The sequence below is a fragment of the Bidens hawaiensis genome, unplaced genomic scaffold, assembly GCF_021521415.1.
Source record: "Bidens hawaiensis isolate Kalapana, Puna unplaced genomic scaffold, B.hawaiensis_p1.1 tig00012385_1, whole genome shotgun sequence".
In the NCBI taxonomy this organism is placed as follows: Eukaryota; Viridiplantae; Streptophyta; class Magnoliopsida; order Asterales; family Asteraceae; genus Bidens; species Bidens hawaiensis.
Window position 1 is genome coordinate 390730 of NW_027492011.1, and position 21924 is coordinate 412653.

Consider the following 21924-nt stretch of genomic DNA (forward strand, 5'->3'; position numbering starts at 1 on the left):
AAGAAGTTTATGTTTTTAGTTCATTATAAAAACTTCACTTGAACCCTTAAACCGAGTTTAAAATGTAGTTAGCATGCATGGTTTAGCACTACAATCTTAGTCATATGAACTAAAGATACAATCCAATAAAACATTGGTGTCTCCTAATGCATGTAAACTAGAGTAGTAAGATAACACAAAAAAACAATAATTGCCATAAACATCAATAGAAACACAAATACCAACATACACTAACTAAAACTGATACGCATTTCTACACCACTTTCCGTCGGAAATGCGTAGATCGGAATTCAGAAACAGTGTTTACTGACGTATTTCCAACATAACAACGTGTTAAGAATAAGCCTCATTATAAAAATCTTTACAACACGTTTCCGACATATTTCCCATAAAAGTATTTTTTCGGAACTTTTCAACGAATTTCTGACGAAATATATATATATTTTTTATACTTTTGGTCTTCCTAACGAAAATTATAGTGTTATGAAACTAGAAAGTTCTAAAACAAAGTTAATAGCCCTACACTAGACAGACAAACTAGACATTAAGAACCCTACTTTGAAATATATATATATATATATATAGAGAGAGAGAGTATGTGTGTTTGGATCAAATACAATTAACTTTATTATAAGAATTATACAAATATTATGCTATCAATAGAGTAATTATTATTATTCTATTACTTTTGAACTAAAGTAATTATTATTAAACTATTTTAACTTTTTACAGCATAATTACTCTATTTCAAAACTGTAATTACTCTAGTTATTTGTATGTTTAGTACGTTAATTTTATTTGTACCTGAACTCATGACTATATATATATATGTGTGTATGTATGTATGTATAACAAAGTTCGCCAACTTTAACCTTTTTTAGATTTAATCTAATATGTTGAATATGTATAACAATATGACAGTTGGACAACCTCACAACCATAGCCTGAAGCCAGCTACAAGTTTGTATTTTTGTTCAGGACAAAGTACATATCCAAGATAACCTTCCTAGTTTCTACACAACTTCAAAAACTTGTTCTATTCTCGTGAACTCTAGAATTGGTAAACATTGATTCTTGAAACCCTAGTGAAGGCCTTTGCTAATTTGGTCACTTGATCCAAATTTAGAACAAGTGTTTTACTGCTTCAGTTCTGTACTTATAATATATCATGTACTAATATAACAATTAGTTTTAGACTATAAAATGTAAGTTTTTGGTACTCGTGGTACGTTGTGTCATTTATCTTACTCGTGAGTACACGACCATGCTAAAAGCAAGATTATACGCGTTAAGACCTCGTCAAGATATGAAGATTATGCGTGTTTTTTTGGTTCTCTATTAAGAATGATCATGTATTGACGTAACAATTTGTTTTAGACTATAAAATGATCGAAAGTACTTGGTGTGCGTGGTGCAGTCATTTATCTCGCTTACCTACGATTAGATGACCATGCTAAAAGCAAGATTATATACGTTAAGACCTCGTCAAAATATGAAGATTATGCGTACAGTTTTTGGTACTTTTGTGTGTGTGTGTTTTGTCGTTCTTTACCTAAAAATGATTATGTATTGACATAATAATTTGTTTTAAACTAAGACCTCGTCAAAATATGAAGATTATGCGTAAAGTTTTTGGTACTTGTGTGTGTGTTGTCGTTCTTTACCTAAAAATGATTATGTATTGACGTAATAATTTGTTTTAAACTATAAAAAGAAAGTTTTGGTAAGCATACCCATGCATAAACACGAGTAGATGATATTATACGCGTTAAGATAAGAAGATTATGATAAAGAGGAAGTGTAATATTTCTTGGAGATTCTTATTCTTCCACCATACTAGAAGAGATAGTATTGTCCCGGTTATTTCGTGGTGCTTAATGAGACCAATCATCAAAAATTCTTCTAGTTTGGCCAGCTTTATATTCTTGGAGCCTATAAATAGAACACATTGCCACCAATTCACATATATCAACACACTTTAAGAGTACTCTACACTTACAAGAGTGATCACATTCTAAGAGATCTTACATACCCTCTTTTGTTTCCGAGTTTCACGAGTGTTTATATGGCGTCTAGCTCAATGTCTTCGCATGGGTCCGATTCATGGACTGCCAAACAGAACAAGGCCTTCGAGAGGGCACTTGCTGTGTTTGACAAGGACACCCCGGACCGTTGGCACAATGTTGCCAAAGTTGTCCCTGGGAAAACTGCTGAGGAAGTGGAGAGGCATTATGAACTACTTATGCGAGATCTCAACAGCATTGAGAGTGGTCATGTTCCTTATCCCAACTACCGAGCCACCAGACGTGGCGGGTAGAGAAGGTAATATCAAATATCATGTAATATATCGTGAACTTTCATATCACGATTTGGTTTTTACTATATACATAACATATTCACGTATACGACGTTTCTAGTTTTCAACTTATTGACTTCATATATTATATGTTATATGTTGTTACCATGAAAGCAGGAAACCACATTGTTATCTTATAACGTATTTAAAGGAAACAATGCGGTTTTACAGCTTTCACAGCATTTTTAGAAATGGTATATGTTATAACTTTTGAGTCGTGGTCACAATTGACTTTGTAGACGTGTGAGATGAGCAACCATATATCGACTCAAAAGTTGCAACAAATACCAGCTAAAAAAAGAACATTCACCGTCCAAAATATTATGGTCCCACAATCAATCTCTTCGTTTATTCTTCATATTCTTGAGATCTTTTTATTTTACTTTGAAAAAAATTCAAAAAACAAACACACAAACATGCATTAGAAGAAATGCATGCATATATATATATGCATGAATATGACATGTTTGAAGAGAATGCTAATTATTCTTCTACATTCCTTGAACCTTGCAGGATAAGGAATCCAACGGTCCATGAATGTGGCAATAAGGAAGATCCAACGGTCATTTTCTTCAATGAAATTTTATTAATATCATAACTATGGAATCATAAAATTGATTCCTTCATGTAATTTTGATTTATGCCATAATTGGCACCTATATCTTCTTCTTCATATGAAATAACAATATATATAACATTACTTTTTTACTTTACTGAATTATGAAATGTGTGTTCATTAATCATTATAGCCTAAAGTGTTTATGCCATGGTTATAAAACAAGAACCGAAATCTGTTGCTTATTGTTTTAAGAATATAGAGCACGCTTCTTAAAACAGTAAGCGGAAGATTTTAGTTCTTGTTTAAGAACCATGATTAACATCTTTAACGATCTTATAACGATTAAGGAAAATAATTTCATAAAACATATCCAATTAAAGAATGTTCAATTATATAAAATTGAACGCAATTATTTCTGTATCCAAACACACAAAGTTATTCTAAGGGTGTGTGTGAAATTGTTTTAAGAATATAGAACACGTCATGGTTCAAAAGCCATAACAGAGATATGTCGTTATTGTTTTAAGAATACATAACACGCTCCTGAAAACAATAGACGATAGATTTCGGTTCTTGTGTTTAGGAGCATGATTAACATCTTAATTTAACGATCTTATAAAGATTAGGAAAAATAATAATTTTATAAAAACATATTTAAAATAAGAATGTACGAATATATAAAACAACCAAAAATGACATAACGTATGCCCACGCAACCATTTTGCTTTCTCAATTATAAAGATTATTCATATATCAAAATTGTGTAATAAGAGAGTACTCAAACTTGTATCTTTTTTCTATTTATATTAACTTCAAAAACATAAAAAAACATCTAAAAAAACCTTGAATCGTTTTCAAGATGAAAAACATTTAAACACATAAAATGTTGACAACCCATAAAATCATTTTGATGTAACACGCACGATACTACAATAGTATGTATAAGGTGAAATCTGCAACATATAAAATTAACATACTAAGGATACAAATAACTAGAGTAATTATTATTATGCAGTTGTGAACTAGATTAATTATATTACAAATTATAATGTGGAGTAATAATAATTACTCTTGTTTAAAAGTTGTAGAGTAACAACAATTACTTCTAGTGTTATTATAATTATACTAGTTATTTGGACACTTTTTACGTTAAAAGTTGTTTGTATTTGACCCTAACGTATTAGAGACAGAAGCGTTTAGGGAAATATTATACTTTAATTACATCATATAGTATTGTTCAAGAGTGGGCTTATTGTTATAACTGCAAGTTTTAATATTTTTTGAGTTTACAATTAATAAACTGAAACATTCTTTAAAAGTCATTCACAAAATCATTAGATGAAAATCATCATTACGAAAATCTATGTATCAAAATTTAAGACTGATCGACCGATGCTAGATGTGTGCTACTCGCTTACTCCGATGGATGTATAGTTGGTTACTCCCGTTAAGAAATGCACTTTTAAACAACTAGCGGGGACTGAACCCGCATGCTTCTCACGGGGAAATTTGTAAACCCACAGTTTAGTTTAGAATTAAATTTTCTCTAAATCGTAGATAAAAATAAGCACGTAGCAACAAAGTATTAGAAACTTTATTAAGAATAATATATTTATTTGTAAAGTAAAAAAAGAAATGAAACCTTTAAGTAGCTTTGGCTTATGCGTTTGTGCTTCAAGAACCTATATCTTATTGTTCACAACCCGGTCTTGAAAAAAATTCATGTCGAGTTGTTGATAAAAATATCTAAGCATGAATCAAAGGAAATTTTGTATATTATAAAACATATCATTTTGAAAGTCGCAAGAAAAAAAAAAGAAAAAGTAACTTTGAAGCATAACTTTGAGGCAGTTTCGGCGCTTTGTATGCTTGTGATTCGATGCATGTATATTATCATGCACAACTCGATTTGAAATACTATTTACATTGAAACATAGATAAAAATGTTGCCGATGCAAATTTAAAATTTTACAAACCAATATATTAATAAAACTAATAACACTATATAGGGTTTTATGGTAATATTACTTAAAAGTGCATATTCTAACTTTAATTTTATATATGAATAACTTACACTAAAATCACTTATAAAATGTAATAAAAACATTTCTAAACTTTGATTTGACAATGTGAACAATGTTTTATGGATGGATGATCAGTGACATGGAATATTACAATATTTGAGGATAATTCTTATTATTAATTAAACCAAATACCATATTTGTTCTTCCAAACTCCAAAGCATCCATTATGTTTGTAAAGGATATTAACCTTTCAAACAACCAAAGTGAAACAACTGTATGATGTTTTTTATAAAAAAAAAAATAGGGTTCACAATCAAACATTTCCATGTCATTTCACGTAGGAGCTCTAGCTAAAAAAAGTATATTGACAAATGATGTAAGTAAATGATAGTGAAGTTAATAGATTTGGTTGTGAAAGATAGACTAGCCATGGCAGAAACAATAAAAGTAGTAGATGATGTTAGAAATATATTAAGAGATGTTTGATAGTGCCATATAATAAGAAAAGATAAAAAAGTAAAAAAAAATTACAGTTGTTTCATGATGAACTTGTCGTTGATTATGGGGACATAAAAACTCTGCTACATATAAAATAATTTCAATTACTGGTGTTGTCGCTCTTTATTATTTGTGATGTCGTGTCGAATCTGTGTTTAAATGTTTGTGTGTGTTGAAGGTTTACTTGATCGGCCTGTGGTAGCTTTGGACCTATACGAACACGACCCACTATGCATAATGAAAAAAAAAGATCATTTTAACAAATGTTTAAATAATATGTATGATGTTTTTTATAAAAAAAAATAGGGTTCACAATCAAACATTTCCATGTCATTCCACGTAGGAGCTCTAGCTAAAAAAAGTATATTGACAAATGATGTAAGTAAATGATAGCGAGCTCAGAAGGCGTAACACGCCGATTATTTACCAACCATGTGTTTGTTTATTTGCACAACATTTTTTTACCGACTATGTGCCTTAAGGATTGGTAGAACTATCTTTTTGCTAGGTGGAAAGAATGGGAAAGCCATTATCCCAGTCTTGTCCTATGATGGTCATTTATCGAGCATCCAGTCTTTCACGGTAGCTTTAGAATTCGTGTTATTTTTAAATGACGAAGTTTTGTCAATCTAGAGATATGTGCTATCTAGTAGTAGACAATAATAAAAGAAAAACATAGAGCTCAATGGCTCAAAACCAATAAATATATTTTTACTATTTAGTTCAATAACTATAAGAAGATTATGTTTTCTTAATTTTCAACCTTCAAAAATAAATAAAAAAAGGTATTTAGTCATTATTTAGTTTAACCTTTTCGGGTTCATTTTAAATCAATTATTTTAATAGTTTACAGCCAATTCGGATAATAATCCAATTGATTATTATAGTTAGACTGAGTGTTGTGAAAGGAGGTTAATTAACGAAAAGTGTCATCACATCACTGCCAGGCATGCGAATAACTAAGCTCTTAAATGAATGTAATGGTTTAAAAAAACAACTAAGTTTTTAATCTTTCTTTTGTTTGTTTTAATAAACATGTCAAGTTTTATTAGTTGAATTTGTAATTGATCCCGCCATCAATGCCCTTCATCTCGTTACTTCAATTGCGCCTAGGGTGGCGCCCCGATTAAATATTATGGTTTTTGTCCTCCAACAATGGTGATATTAAGAGAAAATGTCTTTGCAACATTACTTCCTTAACCATTTTGGAGAACAGGGCGCAACCCGCCTGAACCCGACAAAAACCCAATCAACTGTCGATGGCTCACCCACCCTATTTGAACCTGCCGGATGCCTCAAACACAAACAGCAGTCTTCCCGTCAACCCATAAACCCCTGCGTCATCTTCCTCACACAAACACAAACATAAGCACTCCTCTCCTTCCAACGGGTATAAACACCCGCGGTGGTATAGCCGCAGTACCCAAATAGGGGTACCCGGTTCCCCCCTAACAGTATGTTAAAAACATGCGTCGCAAAACCTTTTCAAAAAAAAAAACAAAAAAAACTAACAAAACAGTAACTTGTTAAATCAAGTTACTTATAAACTTCAGACATCAAAATTATCAATTATCCTTGCAAATAACCTCAGTTTGACATCTTTACTTATTCTACAAAAAACCGGAAAACTAAAGACGAAACAAACGTCTAGAAATCCAAACCAAAAACATCTCCAAACCAAATACGAAAAAGTTTGTGAACCTAAATAACCTTAAAACCGAATGCCACATGTATTCATGAAATCAGGTTTTCCTAGAAAAACATTATAAGTACCAAAAATATCTTATTTTTTGCGGATTTTGACATCGAGAGTCCACCGCACTTTGCCCTCTGGTAAAGGAAGGGTTTTGGGCAGTCTAAGTGGCACCTCAAATTCGCCTAAACTTGACAACGGAGACGGTAATTGCAAGTTTTCAGGCTCGATACCCACGCCAAGCTGTCTTGCAACCTGCCACGTCAGCCGAGAGAAATAGCATTTTAATCGATTTGTATAAAGAGGTTGTAAATGTTCAATAGGGGATCAAAATGGTCAAATATGTAGCAATGAAAGTAGCAAAACACAGAACAGTCAAACAGATAAACGGGTCAAAACTCATGTGTAATTTGTATTCAAATGCTTACATGTTGTAAATTGTTTATTTAAAAGAAATAAATTAACATATTAACGATACATCTTTCCTAATCATATTTAGTAGTATTTATTTACAAAATTAAAGAGAGTAAAGATAATTAAAAAGAAGCGAGTTTTAATAGTGTTACTTGTTTACTGCTTAATGACTTTTTTTTTAAATTATCACTAAACAGTAACCAAGTTTAATAACTACACCAATGAGTGTAACAATGATAAAACTTGTATACTATTAAGCAAGTATTTCTCAATTGGCAGGTCGGCCCAGCCCGACCGCCACATGCAGATAAATGTTTGGTAAAATATCAACTAACAAGGTGTTAAAGTTATTAACTAATTTACACATGTAAGCAGAAATAAGCAGAATACACGACAAAAAGATCGTAAAGGAAAAAGGCTATACCTCAGAAATGATTTCATCTTTGTCCACAGGTGTACGCAATTCAGTATCTATCTTTATATATCTTCTCAAAACCTACAACAAATCTCAAACAGATCAAACAAATAATAAATAAACTCAAGTACATGGCTATTTTACGGCATTAGCCATTTAGAAAACTACAAACGTAGATTCAAAATCAGCAAAAAAGAAAACAGAATAACAAACCAGCTTTGCATTTTCCAGTCTTCTTGCTGCCTTTAGTTGTTCTTTCATTGTATCTTCCTCGGTCTTTGGAACTACCTTAACCTCTTCAACTTCCTTCGGTTGATATATCTGGTTGAAAACACATGTTCAAAAGATTAGCAACAAATAACTTCAACATGAGCCATCACATCATAGTTCACACATTCTTTCCAAAAAGACTCATGATATTAAAGTGTACGCCAGCTTGCCAATCACATCATACGGTCTGTACGATCAGGCGAAAAACGGTCATACATATGACTTTGTCAGTGGTCACGTCAGTCATTTCCTTGTCGGCCAAAAGCATCATACGGGCTGTATGATTTGCCACAGACGACCCATATGACCAATTTTCCCTGTCATATGGCCATTTTCTCCCTGTAAAACTATTAAAAAACCCTTGGTAAAATGGTCATATGGCCATATGACTTTGTTAGTGGTCACACCACTAATTTCTTTATCAGCCAACATCATTCAGACTGTATGATTTGCAACTTGTATGGCCAATATGATCATTTTCTCCTTGTCATACCGGCCTAAATGACACGCCAAGTGTATGGACAGTGTGGTAGTGGTGTTTTTTAAACATTAAACTAATAAGCAAAATCTTCAGTAAATGTAAAAAAATTCAAATCAGAAAAATGCAGACAACATAACAAGAACAACCTTCCTCTGTTCGTTGATTAAATAAGCAAACTTATCAATATTCGGAACCGCAAGCAATTTAGGCATCAAATGGTTGCGAAAATGCCCTGGAGCAACTTTAACCATTTCACCTGCTTTCCCCAGCTTGTCTATATTCTGCATTCAACAACACAACACAACACAATTACTTCATTTTACGCAAATTATAAAATGGCCGAAAGCCATTTAACTGTAAAACTGATATACTTACAGTTGTAAGTATAACTTCCAATTTTCTGTATCTAACACCTTGACCGCCATAAAACAACGGATGATGCAGCACACATTCCGAGTTCAAAACCTTAGTCCGGCGAAGGATATTTTTACCGTATTGGAAGTAAGCCATTCTTCGTTTACGTATTCAGTCAGACCCCTAAATGTTTATAATCCTGCAACATGAAACATGTAAACGAACTGAGCCAAACCAAACAAGGCCTTGTTCATGTTCGTCCGTCAGGAGTTTATCGCACAAATGAACGGTTCACAAGCACCTAACCGAACGAAATTTTTTGCTCGTGTTTGCTCATTAAGGAAATGAATTTGGTCGTAAACCGGTTCACGAACACAAACAAATGAAGACAAATGAACACATATAAACTAATAACATAAGACTCGTATATATATATATTTGTTATATAGTTAATAGTTTTTCTTAAATCTATATGATAAGACTAGAGAAGTCGTTAGAAAAATTAACATTTGATGAACAAACATAAACAAACAACACATTAACAAACATAAACGGATGTCAACGAACGAAAATGAAAACATTATCGAGCGTTCATGAGCACAATTGAACGAACATGGCCTATGTTTGCGTTCGTTCATTTAGTTAACTAAACGAAACATAAACTATAAATAAATAATAAACAAGCCGAGCTCAAGCTAGAAAAAGCAACTCACGAGCCGAAACAAGCCAAGTTCAAACTCCAGCACTCGTAAATCAAAACAGCCAAGCTCAAACAATAGTATCTAAAATGTACAAACAATTTTGACCTAATTTAGTTGTAATAACGCGAAATTAATTAACAGCTTCTAAAACAGTGTAAATGTGTAATAATATGAACGTATTACACGAATCAATACAAAATGTAAACAATTAGAACAAAATTATACAATATTTTGACCTAATTTAGCTGTAATTAGACGAAATTAATGAAATTAATTAACCGCGAGTTTAGAGATTGAAGATTTGAGATTACTTGAATGGAACCGGTAGTCGCCGGCGACGGTGTACCGGAATCGCAGCCGCCGCGTGTTTGTTCAGTGACGACGGCGTAAATGTGTATTGAAGATGTTAAAAGAGTTTTTTTCTTTATATAAAATGAGCACTTAAGTTTTTATTATTCTATATTATTATTATTATTATTATTGTGGACAATGTGTCACACGGACCTGTTGACACGAAATGATATGGAGGTAAACTGGTTTTTGAGTTTGAGTTTGACAGGTTGTCGTATTAAAGACTTTGTGTGTTTTCGTGTTTGGAAAAAATGAGACGATTAGTATCATGTTCGTGTCTGACACTATAGGTGACCGTGTTGTGTCGTGTATGGCATGTTATTAAGCCTTACTATCGAGCCGGGGTCTCACCGAATCAGCCTCTCTATTCTTAGGGGTAGAGGTAAGGCTATCTACATCTTACCCTCTTCAGACCCTACTATAGTTTTGCTATTGTTGAAATTTACTGAGTACGATGATGATGATAATGAAAAATCAAAATATAACTACCACTCATATGTTATATTTTCGGGTTTAAAGTTGCGTAAAGCACCACTAGATGTAAAGCACCAGTAGAGGTAGGAAAATAAACCAGTAAACCGAACGACCCAAAAACCGAACCGAAACGATTTAAAACCAATTATGTAGAAACCGGTTTGATTTCGATTGAAACCGTAGGTTCGAAACCGGTTTTTAATTTTCTCCACCAAAACCAGTTCCAAACAGGTTAACCAACCAAAACCAGATCCGAAACGATCAAAACCTGAACCGAAATTGATCGTAACATAGTCAAGAAACCGGTTTCAACTAAAAAAACTAATCATAAACCAGTTTTGAATTTTGTTGACCAAACAAAATCGGTTTTAACCAAAACCGGTTTGTGCCACATTTCGAGTTCGAATCTCACTAATATGTCATATTCTCGGGTTCCATTATTAATGAATTAGAGCATTCTCATCCCATCCCCTATAATTATGTGTGGGGAGTTTGTAAATTATATTGTGGGGTTGTGAGTGTAAATTATAGGGTTGAGAGAGAAATGTAGTGATTTTTTTGTAAATTTGGGGAACATTGTTTGCCCCTATTTAATTTTTTAATATTTGTTGGATTGGTTGTGAGTAGAGGAGAGAGAAAACTGTAATGATAAAGGTATAAAAATATTATTTAATTGAATAGGAGAGAGAAATGTAATGTTTTTTAGTGTAATTATAGAGATAGGGATGAGAATGCTCTTACTCGCAATTCCAAGAAAATATACCAGAATATACCGTTTATTATTATCGAACAAACCCCCCACTCCTAACGCTGTGTTCCCGAGTTCATGTAATAAAAGAAAGGAAAGGAAAAGAAACATTTCCTTTCTTTTCATTTCCATTCATTCTCCTTTCCTTTCATGTTCTTTCTTTCCATCCAATTCCTTCCAAATTGGAAAGAAACCAAATACTCTTTAAATCCTTTACTTTTCTCCTTTTTTTCTTTCCTTTCTTATCTTAAATGAATCTTGAAAAAACACAAGATTTTTATAATTCCTTTACTTTCCTTCTAAAAAAAATCTCAGGAACACACTCCTTTTTACATTTCCTTCCATTTCATTTCCTTTTCTCTCATAAGTGTGACTCTGGAACACAATGTTAAAGTTTATATTATTCTATATTATAATTATTATTATTATTATTATTGTGGACACTGTGTCACACGGACCTGTTGACACGAAATGATATGGAGTTAAACTGGTTTTTGAGTTTGAGTTTGAGTTTGACAGGTTGTCGTATTAAAGACATTGTTGTGTTTTCGTGTTTGGAAAAAATGCGACGATTAATATCATGATCGTGTATGACACTATAGGTGACCATGTTGTGTCGTGTATTTTACGAGACCCTCTCGAACCGTAACCGTAATAAGTTTTATCTTTAAATGTGATGCTTATGAATGTTATGTAGTAATATAATCACAACATTTTACTAACTCTCATTATATACTTTTTTTTTTTTTGAAAAGCAAGCTTAAATCAAAAGCACATACCCGGTTAAAAAAGCCTAACCGGGGGCAAGAACAAAATTACATAATAAGTAACGGGTTTTTAAGCCACTTTATCCAATTCATACGAAAATTACAATTACAAGACGAGGACCACAAATAAGAAACCGTCACAATCGAATCGAACAGAACATCTTTGTATTCGATCAGTGAGCCAAAAATCGCCTCATTCCGGGCTTTACAAATAATCCACCAAGCAATAAAAATAATCGCCTCAACAACCTCATTATATTCTTTTAACTTAAGACTGATTTTGTAGTGAAGGGTGTCATGTTAGGGGGTGTTTGGGATTATTTATTTTTATCAACTTATAACTTATTAATTTTTTAAAAAGGAATAAGGTGTTTGGGAGTGCTATTGTATCATGTTAGGGGGGTGTTTGGGATTGTTTATTTTTGTCAACTTATAATTTTTTAATTTTTTTAAAAAAAGAATAAGGTGTTCATGATTGCTATTGATCTAAGAGAGAGAAGTTAATAAGATACACTTTGTAACTTATTAACTTATTTAAAGTTATAAGAGGGTAAAATAAGGAATCCCAAACACTCCTTAATACAATTGTTAATTTTAAACAACGGGAAACAAACATGTGTATCATTACGAGATAAGTTAGCTAACCGATTTGGAATATTAAATTAACGATCTTAATAGCATATGCAGGTCGATGGACAAATAAGTAAACACTAATTTTTGGCATTGTTTAATAGTGGCGCCCAAAAAAGCCGGTTTCACGACCGGTTAACCAATACGTGCATAAAACCGACTCGACTCGAAACCGAAACCCGTATACCCAACCCATGGGTACGAAACAAGTTTCAGTTTCTCAGAGAAGCCGTATCCGAGCCCTAAACCAAACCGGACCCGACTTGGTCAAAACCTTATAAAAAACTAAATGATACCCATAACCTGTTCCTACCTGGTTTTCGATAAAAACCAGTTTGCCCACCTCTATGCACCAGTAACACCACCTTGTAACAGCCAGGTGTTTTGGGCCGTTTGTTTATTGACTACCAACTAAAACATTGGGCTTAAAGATGATGATGATGATGATGATGATGATGATGGCCCACTTATATCTATTTATGTATATAAGTGTTTTAAATAATATTATTAGAAGAATCAAGGATGATAGAAATGATTCTCTATATCTTCGTGAATGTCAAGTTCACGTGTCTTCTACCTTTATTTTATATATTGTATACATATATATGACCATAATTTATTTTATACTAGGTTCGTACCCGTGTTACACACGGGTTGACATTAGATATGTAACAAAATGTATATAAACTACCATACAATATCATAATATATATAATAAACCATAAGATATCATCAAATTTACAACCCAAAATATATCATATATCACTATATTTGAGATATAGATAAGAATATTGTCTACATAAAAACTTACTAACTACACAAACTTAAGTTTATAACAAAAGTCATGAAAAATATACAGATGTTAACATTCTTATACCGACATGATATTCAAAATTTCCTTCATCAAAACAGAATCATCATGCACTAAAACCTGAAAAAGACAAACAAACCATGGAAGTCAATTAACTATTAACAAAAAGGTTACTAACATATATCATAAAGACTAAATGTAAACATAAATATGTAAATACTTTTGTGTTATAATACACACAAAATGTGAAAATGTAACACAACTTTATAGTCACAACAAACGCATCAAACTGGTTAAAAAAAATCATAGAATTTTGAAAATATAATATTATTGTAACAAACATATTAAACATAAGAACTACAACAATAGAAGATCTAAACATGTGAATTCAACTTACCAAACATCATATTCATCCACAATCCACCAACAAAACAAAACTGCCATAACAACCTACAAAACAAAAAAATAAACGATTTTAGCAGTTTATTGTACGTTTTAGGAATTTGTATTTATAAATTAATGTAATAACATAATCAACCAAAACATAGCAAACAATAAACTAAATATTTAGACTAAGTAAATAAACAACTTATTGAATAATTGTTACCTTAAACTTCAACATCATAATCCAAATAACTTTGTAAATCATCAAAATCGAACTCATAATTTTGACAATCTAACAACCATTTCACTTTCTGACCGACCTCCTCTTCCAAATCAAAATGTGCCCTGTGTTTTCTCTCATTCGAAAGCTTCAACTCATCCAAATCTCTTAATAGGAAAAGATCATCGGATTGCAAAATTGTTTTTGGCTTAACAGTCTTCTGTTGGCCGTTGACATACTTTATAACAACTAAATTCAGGAAAGGATAAAAATACCACTCACTAACATTGACAACCGGAAGAACCTCTTGATCATGTTGTAAAATATCTTCTCGTATAGCATTCATCAGCGAGTTCTCTTCATCAGTTAGAACTACTTTTCAATTGCCAGCGCCGAAGATTTGGTACTTGTTGAGAATTCCAAAAGACATAACAGAGTGGATGTTATACTTATAAATTACGGAAAGATCACTGATAAGGAACGCATATCTGTTGTAATCGGTGGAAAATTTCCAGTTAACAATTGTCGACATTGTGGAAGAAGACGAAAATTGTTTGGTGTTTGATTGAAGAAGTTAGGGTATGATTGTTCATCTTCAAAAACTGTATAAATTAATAAAAATTAATGACGGTTTATTGAATCAAGAAAACTAATTATTAACCCTATAGTTTCAGACTGTTTTTAAACATTATACCTATGTTTTTTTTAAATACAAAATCTGGTAAATAGATATAATCCAATACATATCAAATAAGTTAGCCTACAAATATAAAGTTTAATCAAATATCGTATAAATATTTTTTTTATCATTAATTTCCTAAAATATACTGAGTACAAGATAAAAGAGAAACATAAAAAATAAGAAAAAATAATGGATGATTAACAAACAAACATATACCTATAGTTAGACATAAAATAATTAACACAATCCTTTTATAATAAAAAGTTAAATGCAATTACAACTGTTGAAACACAAACGAAAATGAAATGTAAAAACTCATAAAAGGTTTCCAAATATTTCCTTATACACAACTTTTTTTTGTTTCATTAATCAACTGAGATTCTTTATCTAGTAAAACAATCTTAATACCTTCTCGAGTCTTAACTCTAGACAAAGCAACATAAAGTTGGCCATGAGTAAAAACCGGGTCTTTTAAATATAATCCAACACGCGATAACGATTGTCCTTGACTTTTATTTATAGTCATTGCAAAACAAACGGATATAGGAAACTGTCTTCTCTTTAACTTGAATGGAAGCTTCTTATCAGAAGGTGTAAGATTTATTCAGCTAATTAAAGTACGAAATCCTATATTTGTACCAGAAACAACCTTAGCTTCAATGACGCGTTTTCCCAAACTAACAACTTGTAGTCTAGTTCCATTGCACAAACCTTTTTTCTGATTAATATTTCTTAGTAACATAATAGGAACTCCCACCTTAAGTAACAAACGATGGTTTGGCATTCCAGACATCTTTATACCATTAAGGAAATCAGGAGAGTACAACGTGGGATCAAAATCTTCTAAGACCCTTTCAACCTCATCGATACTATCTGAACTTAAGTATTCCATTTCTTGACCGGGAAAATATGATAACATACGATCATTAATTTCTTGAACCACCTCATTTAAGTGAGCAAGCAACGCCCGTTCTTGAAAGTAAGTAAGATCGTTAAACCTTTCTAACATAGAAGGATAAACAAAGTCTATTAAATCCGACATAGGATCAAGGGAATGTTTTATTAGAAGGTCATCTAGAATTGATATAGTTGCTTCACCATCATTCGGACCACCAAGATTACCTTCACCAATATCCAACAACCAATCAACAAATTTTTGAATCTCTAAAGTGTTTGTCATTTGAGAACCAACAGTTAACCTCATGTTCATTGTTAGTTTCAAAACCTTACACTTTGACCATATGTAAGAAGAACTAAGGCCCTGTTTGTTTTTGCCTCTTTTCTATGAATAGAGGAAAACGTCTGATTCGGTCAGACGTAATCAGACGTGGGGCTGTTTGTTTTTTTTTTCTGGCATTAAGAGGTTCAGCGTCTTAATAGCATCTGAACCAGTAAGAGCTTTTAGTGGGTCTGAAAACCTCTTAACCCAAAAAAAAACATACGCTTGTCTCCGGCCTCCATTAACTTCTAACCCAGAGACTAGGCTCCATCTCCGACGACTAGAGGTTCGTCTCTAGCCTCCACCTCTTAATGATTCAGATTTCATACATTTGAACCACCTCTTAACATTCAGATGTGGTATTCAGATTCAGACTTAAATCTCTAAAAAAACAAACGTGGCCTAATTGTGGCATTGACACACTCGTTTCTTGTTCCATTCTGTACAATAGGTAAAATCTGTCTGAAATCACCTCCAAGGACAACTACCTTACCTCCAAACAATGATTCAGAAGTGTTTGCCAAATCACCTTTCATAACATCTTTTAGCGTTCTGTCCAACGCTTCAAACGCATGTTTATGAATCATTGGAGCTTCGTCTCAAATTATTAATGATGTTTTCTTCAATAAGTCAGAAACATCAGTATTTCCCTTAACCTGAAAATGTTGAATATGTAAACATTATATTAAATATAATAATTAAAAAAGATAAATTAAACTGTAAAATAATAACTACCTAATAAGATTTATAATACTTACCTGACATTGGGAGTCCTCGGTAAGATTGATTGGAATGAGGAATCTTGAATGAGCAGTTCTACCGCCTTCTAATAATAAAGATGCTATTTCACTTGAAGCAACATTAAGAACAATTTCTCCCTTAGACCGAATTGAGGCGGATAAAGTTTTTCATAAGTATGTTTTGCCGGTACCTCCATAACCATAAACGAAAAAAACACCACCTTTTTTACGTTTCCATGAGTCAAATATTTCGTTGTAAACGCCTTTTTGTTCAGAAGTTAGAGATATATACAAATGCTTAAAATCATTTGTCAAAGCATCGGTATCATAAGCTAGTTCTTCCATCATAAGAGGATTCATTGAGGCAGATATAGATTCCTGATCTGGAAACGGCATGTGCGAAGACCTACGTAGAGATGAATTGTTTGATACCAAAAACTCTTCAATCTCAAGTAATGCCAAGTTCTTAAGTTGGTCGTCACTAAGACACAAATCTAAAAAATAATTAATTAATTTACTTTAAAGTAAACTACAATAACAAAATATCACATATAGAACAAAACTAACCTGGATTCTTGTGTTTCTTTTGTTGATAATAAAGAATACCGTCGACTAAGAATTGCCATGTATTATCCCAAACGTAATCAGGTCTTGATAATGAGAATGTTATAAGCATTGTTGCAAACAAATTCCTTAGATAATATCCGTTTGCGGTATGGCTTGCTTCGTCTATTGCTTCTATGTACTCCTTATCATCATCTAAAAGCCCTCTTCTATAACATGCATCTCTAAAAGAATCACAAACAACACCATCTACCGTGCGAATATCTTCGAAACATTGGGGTCCTTTAACCTTGTTTAAAAATATTCGTAAGTAGTAGGCCTCATCAAACGATGAAGGAACGGCATGAATTCTACCAATAGCAAATCCCTTTAACCTTGGTACCCATTTCGGTGGTGCTGTTTTTTTCCATACAAACTGTGTTGGAAACTCAGCATAGGATAGCTTCCTTGCATGCCTATAGCTTTTATTGGATTCCATCCAACCAATAAACATTGAAGCAGCATTGGAAGGCTTCGTAAGAACGTCTTCAATATCTTCCTCCGGACCATAAATTACTTGTTGCTGACCAGGTAAATGGAAAGGAAGTCTCGTAACAGCCGGGAACCTGTAATGAACATCAAAAGCAAATATCCTCCAGGCAGCCTCACATGCAGAAAGATATCTACAATCATAAAATGCTTTAATCTCGTCCGCATTAGGATCTTCATTATCGGGGCTGTTATTTTAGACAAGGGAAATTGTAGCATGATCTGGACCCTTATTTATATATTTAAACAAATACTTTATTGATCCTTCTTGATTGCACCACTCGACATTTATATGGGCTTGATACTTTCTTAACAGAATTTTGTTGTAAGGGACAACACTTCTATTATCTAAATTTATTCCTTTCTTAACGACGTAACGTCCATTATCTCTTCTTTTGTAAATTGGAAAACCTTTTGAATCTATACTTGTCTCACTTTGAAATATTTTTGGAAAAATTTTGGAACATTCTCTATCAATCATGCAGCTACAGCTCGGATTAGCCTCGCCACAAGGACCATGAAGCATATGATCCGACACAAGCTGGTATAGGTCTGGTTCAGTCAACTTGTCTGGAATTTCACTTGAAACAAACATATCTATATCGGATGGATTATGAATTTTATTATCTGGATGAATGAATAAGCAAATATGGGCATGAGGTAGACTACGTTTCTGAAACTCAATTGTGTAAACGGCTGCATTTGGAATTAAAAATAAAAATTAGCACAAAATAATAAAATAAAGATCTTCAAAATTAGCAGGAAAAAATATGAAAATATAAATTTTTATTTGCGAACCGAACCTGCTTTAACCTTCCCAAACAAAGACTTATCCTTCAACAACTTAATCATTGAATCAAGCTTCATCTTAAAAATACGACATAATATATCGGGCCTGTCTTCAGAATTTAAACCGGTATCCTTCAAAAAACGCTTGACTTCTGGCCAACCGGGATTGCACGTAATGGTTAAGAAAAAATCTGAATAACCGTACCATCTACAAAGACAAATGGCGTCCAAATAATTTTGCATCATATATCTACTTCCTCCGGTAAAAGATGATGGAAGAACTACACGCTGACCAGATGTGGAAACATCTGAAGTTCACTCTGTTTAGAACGTATAAAATGCAACCTTTGACTCTCAACCATGGTGTGTTTGTCTACCAAAAGCTGCTGAAAAAGCCTCCTACCATTTAAGGGTAGTGAGAATTGGTTAGGCCTATCTTGTAACCTATATGCAAAGAACTCTCGCATCGTGCACTTCTTACGGGCAGCAGTAGATGAAGGATCGACATTCCGATGAGGAATGTCTATCTTATAACCATTCTCACCAAAAGGAAAAAGCAAAGGAAATTGGAGAGGGGTATAAGAAGGATGAAGCTCACTAATTCGTCGAAGACCGCCAGACCTCGAGTTAACTATTATATCTCTATTGTCCAAGACATCACCAATATCTCCAACTATAAGAGCAGCAACCTCAGAGGCCGTTGGTAAGTTATAGGTCCTAGCATCGTATTGCCTTGTTCCAACAATGCGGAGTTTTCAATCATTATGAGGATTTTCTTTAAAATAATCACATACCATCCGATAGGCCTGAACCAATGGATTTTGTGAGTCTAACATTTCCTTCAGATAATTAATAATATAATCATCAAACTTTTTGTCATCTCTGGATAATTGACTGCAAGAAAAACAAAGGAAAAAATACACTTTAAAGTTAATATGAATGTAATATATTATAAAATAATATGTTTATAAAAATTATAAACATATACTGGTTAAGGTAAGTCTTACCCAAAAATTCGTTGTCGGTTTGAAACTTCGTTCTCTGTATCATAAATGTATAGTTGAGCAAACTGAGGTTTGTTACCATCTAATGGAAGGAGAGTTCCTATAGAATGGTAGTTTTCTCCACTTAGTCTAAACGTGTATGGAGCGTTTCCTCTATTAATGAAATTGTCAATTTTTCCACCCATTGATGTAAAGGAGAACATTAAATTGAATCGTCTAATATTTTTCAAAAAATACTTGCTTAAAGGATCCTCGCCACGAAATAACTTAACATAACTTTCATGAGGCTGTTTTAATTCAGGCAGTTGAACATTCCCGCTGCGACAACATAAAGAGGAATTTGAATCGCCACTACTATGTTTTCCTCTCCTAGATTCAGCTTCCCATAAACAGGCTTTGCATGAATCACATTGGAAAGTTTGATTACCAAGATCAAGGTAATCTGTACAACAAATGCAAAAGAAGTTATGACATGGATTTAGAACATACTATGTAGAATTACATAATGTATTAACAAATAACCTGACGATATGCCTTTAAAAACATCTACAACAAACTCAAAATCATTTAACGGCTGCATAGGTATAACAGTAGTATTGCTTGTTCTCATTGGTCGTCCTTTATGCCTTGTTGATGAGGTACTTCCCGAATTTATGTAGTTAGAAACAGAAGCGCTATTACTCAATATGGGGTTAGTGTTGATGTTAGAAGAAGTAACACAACCTGTTCAACAAAATATTATACGGAGTATAACTACTAACACAACAAATAAATATAATGATTAAAAGAAAATAGGCGATACTTGTGATAGACGGGCTTCTTTATGAAATTTTGTTTAAAGAATGTTTTATTTTATCACGTTTCCCATCTAGAATATCCTTTCTTTGTTTTCGTTTTGATGAAAACGAACTTTCAACTTGAGTAGATGTATCATCTGCAAATATATATATATATATATATATATATATACAATGTAAAATGTAAAATGAATAATAAATATAACAATAATAAGATAATTTAAATATTCTAGAAATATGCAAAAAGATACGTACGTTTGTTATATTGTGAATTATTGTTTACGGTTGGTAATGTATAAGGATATACGTTTTCCTTCCCCTTGTAAGACTTAGACAAAGAACCGCTTTGAACTTCAAACGGAGTATAGGTTCTGTTATTAGAACCTGCATTTAGGATTTTAATATAAATCAATCAAAATAATAACAATAAATTTAAACAAATAACAAACCATAGTACATTTAAAACTTAGTTGCAAGAGAATTACACACATAATTACTTGGTGTGTTGTTTTGAAATATAGTAACTTGTGTATTGTTTGAAACATAACCAAACTGCCCAATTAACAAAATAGAAAATACCAAATTAATATTAAAAAACAAACGTATTCAACTTCATTATAATTATTATTAAAAAATTGACGTCTACAGATTATACCGTATTGATTGTAATGATAGTTTGGAGATGAGTATCGGTTCAAGAAACATGTATTAGGAGGATTAACATGAACACTTTGAACATTATTTTGCTGTGGCGTGTTTGAAACATCAGACAATGGTTTTCTTGGAAGATTACCTAAAAGAAAAATAAAAAAATACGGTTTAAATCAAAAAATCAATACCGCTAAAGAATATGTATGGTTGATAGCTTCTTAAGGATTAAATACAATACCATTTGGATCTTCGTTGTTGATATTTGAGGCGGAGGGAGTAGATTTTCGTTTCTTTGATGATGAAGACATTATTAGAGAAATAAGAGTGAAAAATGGTGGAATAGATGTTAATAAATTATACAAAAGGATAAATATGGAAGATAGTTATAATAGAATATTAACTGATTTCATAATATTACATATATTTTGATATGTGATTATAATAATAATTTGGAAAGTATCTTTAAGCATTGATAACGATTATATATTGTTAATTTTAAGATAATATTTAGAAAATAAGGATAATATCCAATATAAGTCCAATTTAAATATTCTATTCTCTAATATGTTCAAAGTTAATAAGTATAAAAGGTGTTACCGTATAATATTTAAAACACGATAGATTAGGGTTACATACAAGTTTTGTTTTTTATGATTATGTTAACAAATAATTAGATATAAAAAAAAATGAAAGAAATAACAATACAATCAATCATTCTTCCAAAAGCAGACAAAATTAAATTTTAAATAACAAAGTTTGAATAACGAAAAAATTAAAAAAATAACAAAAACGATAAATAA

General features: G+C 32.2%; 3 protein-coding genes and 1 pseudogene across 4 annotated transcripts; 1 reads left to right on the plus strand and 3 right to left on the minus strand.

Moving 5' to 3' along the window:
* Positions 1-1961: 1961 nt before the first annotated feature.
* LOC143540884 (protein RADIALIS-like 1 pseudogene) lies at positions 1962-3047 on the plus strand (annotated as a pseudogene). Its single transcript, XR_013136663.1, has 2 exons — positions 1962-2322; positions 2870-3047. The product of XR_013136663.1 is annotated as a protein RADIALIS-like 1 pseudogene (transcript).
* A 3816-nt stretch (positions 3048-6863) lies between these two features.
* On the minus strand, positions 6864-10155 carry LOC143540886 (uncharacterized). The gene is made up of 6 exons (XM_077033847.1): positions 10065-10155; positions 9086-9253; positions 8857-8991; positions 8173-8280; positions 7969-8040; positions 6864-7385 (listed from the first exon to the last, which is right to left on the minus strand). Exons 2-6 carry the CDS (start codon positions 9218-9220, stop codon positions 7221-7223), a joined length of 615 nt encoding a protein of 204 aa, XP_076889962.1. The 5' UTR covers positions 9221-9253; positions 10065-10155; the 3' UTR covers positions 6864-7220.
* A 3504-nt stretch (positions 10156-13659) lies between these two features.
* LOC143540898 (uncharacterized) lies at positions 13660-16042 on the minus strand. The gene is made up of 5 exons (XM_077033857.1): positions 15472-16042; positions 14251-14399; positions 14154-14159; positions 13944-13996; positions 13660-13666 (listed from the first exon to the last, which is right to left on the minus strand). Exons 1-5 carry the CDS (start codon positions 16040-16042, stop codon positions 13660-13662), a joined length of 786 nt encoding a protein of 261 aa, XP_076889972.1.
* A 608-nt stretch (positions 16043-16650) lies between these two features.
* LOC143540899 (uncharacterized) lies at positions 16651-21432 on the minus strand. The gene is made up of 15 exons (XM_077033858.1): positions 21363-21432; positions 21196-21266; positions 20971-21025; positions 20729-20857; positions 20199-20399; positions 19914-20118; positions 19680-19829; positions 19507-19566; positions 19018-19404; positions 18687-18880; positions 18189-18579; positions 17359-18071; positions 16983-17285; positions 16810-16877; positions 16651-16707 (listed from the first exon to the last, which is right to left on the minus strand). Exons 1-15 carry the CDS (start codon positions 21430-21432, stop codon positions 16651-16653), a joined length of 3054 nt encoding a protein of 1017 aa, XP_076889973.1.
* Between the last annotated feature and the right edge of the window lie 492 nt (positions 21433-21924).

What these genes read in the sequence shown, in the direction of transcription:
- LOC143540899 (XM_077033858.1), bottom strand. Translation starts at nt 21,432, where the DNA reads ATGTCTTCATCATCAAAGAAACGAAAATCTACTCCCTCCGCCTCAAAT. An exon ending in ATTTCAAAACAACACACCAA is followed by an intron (nt 20,858 to 20,970) that starts GTAATTATGTGT and finishes TCCTAAATGCAG; the next exon opens with GTTCTAATAACAGAACCTAT. An exon ending in AAAGAAACACAAGAATCCAG is followed by an intron (nt 17,286 to 17,358) that starts GTTAGTTTTGTT and finishes ATTATTTTTTAG; the next exon opens with ATTTGTGTCTTAGTGACGAC.
- LOC143540886 (XM_077033847.1), bottom strand. Translation starts at nt 9,220, where the DNA reads ATGGCTTACTTCCAATACGGTAAAAATATCCTTCGCCGGACTAAGGTT. An exon ending in TGGAAGTTATACTTACAACT is followed by an intron (nt 8,992 to 9,085) that starts GTAAGTATATCA and finishes TGTTGAATGCAG; the next exon opens with AATATAGACAAGCTGGGGAA. An exon ending in AAGATGAAATCATTTCTGAG is followed by an intron (nt 7,386 to 7,968) that starts GTATAGCCTTTT and finishes CTGACGTGGCAG; the next exon opens with GTTGCAAGACAGCTTGGCGT.
- LOC143540898 (XM_077033857.1), bottom strand. Translation starts at nt 16,042, where the DNA reads ATGAACATGAGGTTAACTGTTGGTTCTCAAATGACAAACACTTTAGAG. An exon ending in TGAAGCTAAGGTTGTTTCTG is followed by an intron (nt 14,400 to 15,471) that starts GTACAAATATAG and finishes TCCTGAATTTAG; the next exon opens with TTGTTATAAAGTATGTCAAC.